Source organism: Callorhinchus milii, unplaced genomic scaffold, assembly GCF_018977255.1.
Source record: "Callorhinchus milii isolate IMCB2004 unplaced genomic scaffold, IMCB_Cmil_1.0 Scaffold20, whole genome shotgun sequence".
NCBI lineage: Eukaryota > Metazoa > Chordata > Chondrichthyes > Chimaeriformes > Callorhinchidae > Callorhinchus > Callorhinchus milii.
The window spans coordinates 3332075-3338895 of NW_024704761.1; the positions used below are offsets into that span (position 1 = coordinate 3332075).

At 39.8% G+C, this 6821-nt stretch overlaps 1 protein-coding gene across 1 annotated transcript; it reads right to left on the reverse strand.

Annotated features, from left to right (window-relative positions):
• Positions 1–204: 204 nt before the first annotated feature.
• Positions 205–5103, reverse strand: LOC121850510 (ethanolamine-phosphate cytidylyltransferase-like). Its single transcript, XM_042342579.1, has 6 exons — positions 5035–5103; positions 3989–4066; positions 3778–3843; positions 2527–2592; positions 1681–1769; positions 205–1298 (listed from the first exon to the last, which is right to left on the reverse strand). Exons 1-6 carry the CDS (start codon positions 5077–5079, stop codon positions 1178–1180), a joined length of 465 nt encoding a protein of 154 aa, XP_042198513.1. The 5' UTR covers positions 5080–5103; the 3' UTR covers positions 205–1177.
• Between the last annotated feature and the right edge of the window lie 1718 nt (positions 5104–6821).

Consider the following 6821-nt stretch of genomic DNA (forward strand, 5'->3'; position numbering starts at 1 on the left):
AAACAAATAATGGAAGTACAAGTCATTTCTGAGGTGAAATCAGCAAAGGTCTGTCTCAGAGGCGTTAAAAAGATCGGTTTAATTGTCAAACAACGATAATCACTGCCACTGACATGATAATGAATCACCACCAAGAACAATAAGGATGCACAATAAAAAGGTTTTAAGGAATTTTGAAATACAAAAAATTTGCCAAACCTATAATTTTCATTATACGATGCCCCTCAAAAGTCTTCAGAATTTGCTCCAAGTTTCTTTGCCGCCCTCCCTCCCAACCCCAGTGTAGTGGAAGAATAGGTTTAACATGCTACCCTGCATACATGCTGGCTTTTATTTTTTTTTAAACATTGATTCAGATTTCACTTGCAAACCGTTTGAGATCACATCAACTGTGCATAATGGTGACAGTAACTCGACACTGGGACCTTCAATATTGTACACTCCCAGAGAATAAATTCCGAACACACACTGCACCCAGGGATTGTAGTAAAAAAGAGTTTGAAATGAAATGCCTCAACTTTCCATTCAGCTACATTGTGGAGGAGAGAACAAAATGGAATTTGGCTCATAATTTTATGGGTCTAGAGAACAACAAGGGGTGAGTCAATTGCCTTCCAGACCAGGATAAAATAAAATCATGTTTCACTATCTGAGGACCAGTTAAAGTCTAAAATTTAGAAAACACCAACAACGCTTGTATTTTAATTGTTGATCTTAAAAAAAATCTTTAAATAGAAATAAGCATGATATATATATTTATATTATATATATAAAATCCATTTTCTGCAAAAACATAAGATATTTGAATAGTCTACAGTGTTAGACTTTCTCCAAGTCAACAGAACAAGAATAAATAGAATTTATAACTAATTTAAATTACACATAGAACGGATTTGTTTTTACAGCGCGGGACTCTATAATCACAGTTATTTGGATATTTACAAGTAATTTGGTTTAGTACATGCAAAGTCTTTAGAATGCCCTTCAGTGCACATCATTTTAGCGGTTAGAACTATTAAAAAGTATTCATATTTTGTCAAGTAAAATGCATTGTAAAGTTAAAATGCCAAAACACGGTAAACCTTAAAAACCGAGTGTTAAAGAAAGTGTTTGTAAAATGTAGTGTGTTGGTGTAAACAAACATCACAAGTGGATATTTCAGTTTTGTCAGAAAAGTCTATTCATTGCTGCCCTCATCAGGGACATCTTCCTTCAGCTGTTCGTTCCTCTTCCTGACGGCCTGGATAGCCGCCAGCTCCTTCGCTTCCTTCTTCTGATTCCTCGCTTCAAACAGCAGCCTTCAATGACAACAGAAAGGAAGATTGTTTTTTACATTGGGAACAAAAAAGAACACCGAACAAAAACAAATGTACTGCTGCAGAAATTAATTCTTAATGCATTTTCTCCAAACACAGGTGACGAATGCATTAAGAAAGCAAGTTGAAAAGAGAAGCCTTAAAGCTGCCAACAGGAAAATGCCACTCTGCAAACCAACATTTCTAATAGGTTTCATCAGCGAGCTACCAGGTATCTTGATCAACTGAGAAACATTTTCAGCTATCGCTTTCATACCACAACCTTCTTCACAAGACATCGCTGGCTTAAAGCCAGTGATATTACAGAGTGATCCAATGTATCTGGTGTTGCAACATAGTAGGAAAAGACTCTGCCCTCACTCACCTGTTCTTGATTATTCTTTGAACAATGTGATCTGTAGTGAGCTCATTGCCACTGTGGATGGTTTTGAAGATGTTGCGTTGCTTGGCTTCCTGAGGTCAGAAATGAAAGGGTATTACAACAGGGATGGAATTCTAAACCAGACTCAGTGGCTCATCAAACTTAAGCACCACGGCAATTTTTGCTGGATTTGTCAGGAAAGCTGCCTTGCAGATGGCTGGAGCTCGCTGTTATCTCAGTTACTTGGAGAAGAGCACTGTGCATGAGCAATTCTTCAGATGGCGCCAAGTTTTAACATACAACAGACAATGCTGCTGAAGTAGGTGTGTAGTATAAACGATGCAGCGTTCGCCTGACTCTTCACCAATTCCTTTTCACAGTGTGACTAACTTTATAGCAAATCCTGTGAAGTGGTTGGAGACGTTGTCCTGATGTGAAAGGCATAATCAAATGCAAGGATGATTGTTTACTGCAAAGTAATTAAAAGTTCTGGCCGTCTGGAACTCCAAAGTCACTTGGCTTTGCAACCTCTTCCCCTTCAATTGTGTCTGGTCAACATCTACTAAATGTCCTTTACCCCTTCTCTGTGCTAATGACTGCATTTGTCCAATGCTTTGAGATGTGAAAAACACTCTGAAAATGGAAACCATCAGTTCACAGTGAAGACTACATACAGGCAAACATGCACCACCTGCAAACAGCCCGAACTTACTTGCATTGCAGCCAAGTGGATCACAAAAAAGGTAATTATTTCAGAGAATGTTGGATGGAGTGCAGGAGGCTTTATTTTAGGGAATGAAACTCATGAATTAATTAGCTCATATTAGAGATCAGATTGTTCCAACTTACTGCATAAGGGTCAGCACCATCCTTATCCACCATTACTTCAGTCTTTCCATGACAGACAAGGTCAACCTTGAGAGAAAACAATAGCTTGGTCAATGCAGTAATTAGTCACTAGTGCAATCTAACAGCTGGAATGTCTTCGGATTTCACTTCGCAAACAGTTCTTACAGGTCATTCATCACCTTGGATTAAATAAATGAATAAATAGCAGCCGAGTTTTGATCCGATTTGCCTCTTCAAGGTCACGTCACCAATCTTCACTTAGCCTTCTTCTCCCCCACTAAAGACATTCAAGACATCCCCAAATCCTCAAACACGTCTGTTTAGTAAATTAATGCACAAGCGGATTGAGTACTCACACAGACTAACTACAAGATAATGGCAAAAACAACTAGTCCATGAGGCTAGACATTTTCAAACTAGAGGATGGAGTTGGGGGCTGAATGTCTCAGTGGGTTTAGTAAACTGTGCTCTCAGTCCTTGGACGTGGCCTGGAACCCAGCCCAGACAGATGGGATGAGTCTTTCAGCTCATACTGTGCTTAAGGGACTCATTAACCTTGGGCGCTTGAAGTCCATTTCCATCAGAGCACCAAGCTGCCTTCATGTTTCATGCTGTGGGAACAAGCCCCAGAAACTCAATTTGCTGCTGATAGAGTGCTCAACACTGGGTTTAAGCAAATAGGAAATACCAGGGGAGCTCTGCATTGCCCGTTACCTGGAGTGTACCTCATGTCGTCACTCGGTGCAAAGCAGAAACACTTTTCCATTCTCCAGTACTGTTAATCCATCATCCCGATAAGCAGAAATACACACAAAAGAAAAAAGCTGTTTTGTAAAGCTGTTTCCAGCTGCAGCTTTGCTACAGTACTTGCTTCACAATTGTTTTCATAAAACACCCCATCATGAAATGATTATTGCAGAACTGAAGAAATATCCTGCTTTTTCCTTTCAATAACTCATTCTGGTTGTGGTTCCACCGACATCAGCCACCTCCAAATGGCCGTTCTTTACATCGGCAGCAAATATCAGGGGGCCTTGTTACTGGGAAGTCAAGTCTTACATCAAGTGTTGAATCTTAACCACCCTGTCCACATTATTATTTTAACCACATTACCAGTCAGCTGATTGTTTCACTTGAACGGGGCTATAGAACTAGTGGGTTCAATTACATCATTGTTTAACAAGTTGGAACGAAGATGGGCCATGATTTGCTTTACTTAACAAATAAGATTTCCATTTCAGACAATCCTACCTTGAAGTGGTCCAGTAAGTCTGCAGTCACAGAATACGGTGCTCCTATCACTACCTCCGACACATACTGGTGGGGGGGGAAAAAATATTTTTTATTGGCAGGAGATTAAAAAAATCCAAATATGTAAGCAATTGATCTGACTAAATTTTCAGAGCGATTACAAATCTGATGTCTAAATTCTGGGATTATTTTAAAATGACATTGCACTCACTCTGCAGGCTAACACACTGAGTGTCCTCTCGTGGATATTCATGATTGGGTAATTCTTCCCCTTGTATCGGTTCACCTCCTACAAGAGGAAAAAAGGCCTTGAATAAAAAATACCAGAGCTTAGAAGGCACAAGACAAGCTGATCCAAGCACTAATCCATCTAGCAGAATGTAACCGATTGTGTTAGCTGGACTCCCGCCTCTCCATGGGATGCAATCATGTGATCAGCACACACTTCCGTGTGACCCAGCAAACAGACGAGCTGACACACAACAACAAATTAAATACTAGATACGGCCATTGTTTCAACAAAATCTGCATATTTTAAATGGTTCATACTCAGTTATTTAAAAACAGTTGAGTGAATGGCTCAGCGGGTATACACAACAGTGAACCTGCTCTTCATCCGTAAACATTCGGTAGTTTGCAAACATTGCTTTGTTTCTGCTGTCTACATATGCAGCAGTATGCACTCACTGTATTGTTAAGAGGCACAGTCATTGATAGTAGGGTAGAGTACACTCTGCAGTGTGTTCAGGAGTCAGAGCAGGATTCATTTGTTTAAAGGAAGGAAATTGCATTACTGGATGGTGCTGTTGTCATCACTCAAACCTTATTTAAAAAGCTAAGAGGCATTTGATGTTGTTGATGATATCCTTTCCACGGTCTAAATACAATAAGGCTTTCACGCCAGGAGGACATTTCGAACAACTTAAAGGTCAGCTTTTGAGTTTGCTCATTCCATCACTAGTATTCTTCCAATTCTAATCCAATTTTTCTGCCCAATATACCGAAAGAAATAATAAAAAAGCTGTTAAAAGAGTATTGGTTTTGCAATCATGCAGTTGTTTTAAGAGAGCACAACTATGCTGCAGCTAGCTGCTAGAGTTTGACACAATATTCCTACTAACAGTGAGAATAGAAGCACAACTGTAAATTATCCTGACAAGAAAAAAGTTTTCTAGGAGAAATTAATTCTGGCTTTTACAGATAAAGGTGACAGGAATGTATAGACAGACACGGGTAAGTGGTGTAAGCTGTGCCCACCTGGTCAAAGTGCAGACCAACAATGACATATGGTCTCTGTGCCATGTTGTACACACTTTCCAGAAAGTCGACATGACAATATCTTGAAAAATTGTAAAGGAATTGAACATTGGTCAGAGCTTTGTGCTCCGACTAGACACGGTTTTGCAGTGACTAAGTGGAACAATCGATCAGTATGAATAAGGATACGGAACAAATCAAAAGCCCGGCCACGTAGATGATCGTGTCATTCGGTTGAGGCTCTTTCCAGAAGCAAATTGAATTATTTTTTGTGACGTCTGCAAGAACTGAGCACTCCAGTCCATGGGCTGTGACCTTTTGGCCCCTTTAAGGAAAAAGGAAAACAGATTTACTTTGAACACTTCCATTAAATTAATGCGTTCTACAACATTGCCCTTTTTCTAATAGATTTGTTAAGTGTGTATATATAAAACACACATTAAATTGTTCATCTGGGCTAGACACTGTGCCCCGCCCAACACGAAGGCTGGCAAAACTGGTCTTTATCATGTAAGGAACAACAATTTAGATAAGTGTAGTTTGTTTGACTGGACACAGATAACGCCCTTATCAACAATCAGAACGTTTTGTACTTACAGAAAATATCCTGGCTGCCAACTAAAATTGTAATTCAATTCTAGTCAAAAGTCAGCACTTAAAAAAAAATACTGTCAACACAAGGAGCACTTTCACTTTACAAGCACCTGTATGGTACTTAAGCCGAGCACAAGTCCTTCTCCACAAAAATGCATGCAATAATACATCGATGTTAATAGGTGTTAGCCTCAGCTAAGTACCGTGCATTTCCACTTTCAGGAAACATTTGTTAAAGAATTTATAGCAAAATTAAAATGACCCACAGTTTTGAAAGTCCCAGGAAGAGAGGCTAGAGCCCCCCACCCATACCAGGACAGGCCAGAGACGGGCTCTGTGCACCCTCCTCCAGGAGGGCTGGTTGGAATACAGTGTTTAATAGCTATAAGCCTGTGCAGTTGCTTGCCTCCTTTTCTTCACAGCTTATACTTAAGTTATAACTCCGAATGTATCAGAGGGAGAATGCCCAAGTGTCCAAATGACACAAAGTTGTGTAAGAAAGAAGGACGTTCAGAAAGAGCTGCTAGTATTTAGCAACTGGTAAGTAGTGCACAATCCTGAAAAGAAGCAATATGTAATTAATGTTAATTAACAAGCGATTAGAAACAAAGGGAATATTCATCGTGTGAAGTGCAGAGGGAAGAGATTTTGTGCCAGGAGACCACATGGTGTGCAGCAATGGTTTAGAACAAGTGAGGTGTTGATGTTTAAATATCTCGCATATTTTGGACTCAGACAAATGCTTTAGATGGTACAATACAGCAATGTGGAAGTATAAGGCAGATTTGTTGGACAAATGCAGACTCAAAGTTGAGTTCTGTACGATTGGGAAATGCACACAAGCAATTCTGCTCATTGGGTCTCAAATATCGGAGATATATTAAATTAGAACAGAACTGCTGGATGGTGGAGCTCGCATCTGAATTCCATTATATTTCAACATTTGTCTTTCTCGTGTGAAAGCCTCATCTGATACGAGCAGAAAAGTGCCACCTGGATGTGAATTTGGCAGGTTACATTGGACGCTCAAGGGTCTGTGTGCACAAAAATGCTTTGTTGCAATCTGACATATTAAGAGTGTTGAGTACATTGCTCGCTGCAGCCACATTTGCTTTAACCATTGCAAGCGGTGCCGCTCTTTAAATTGGTAAACTATGGAAGCAGCCAAGCTTATGGGGAAATAATATGAAACA

What these genes read in the sequence shown, in the direction of transcription:
- LOC121850510 (XM_042342579.1), bottom strand. Translation starts at nt 5,079, where the DNA reads ATGGCACAGAGACCATATGTCATTGTTGGTCTGCACTTTGACCAG. An exon ending in ACTTACTGGACCACTTCAAG is followed by an intron (nt 2,593 to 3,777) that starts GTAGGATTGTCT and finishes TTTTCTCTCAAG; the next exon opens with GTTGACCTTGTCTGTCATGG. An exon ending in CAAAGAATAATCAAGAACAG is followed by an intron (nt 1,299 to 1,680) that starts GTGAGTGAGGGC and finishes TTGTCATTGAAG; the next exon opens with GCTGCTGTTTGAAGCGAGGA.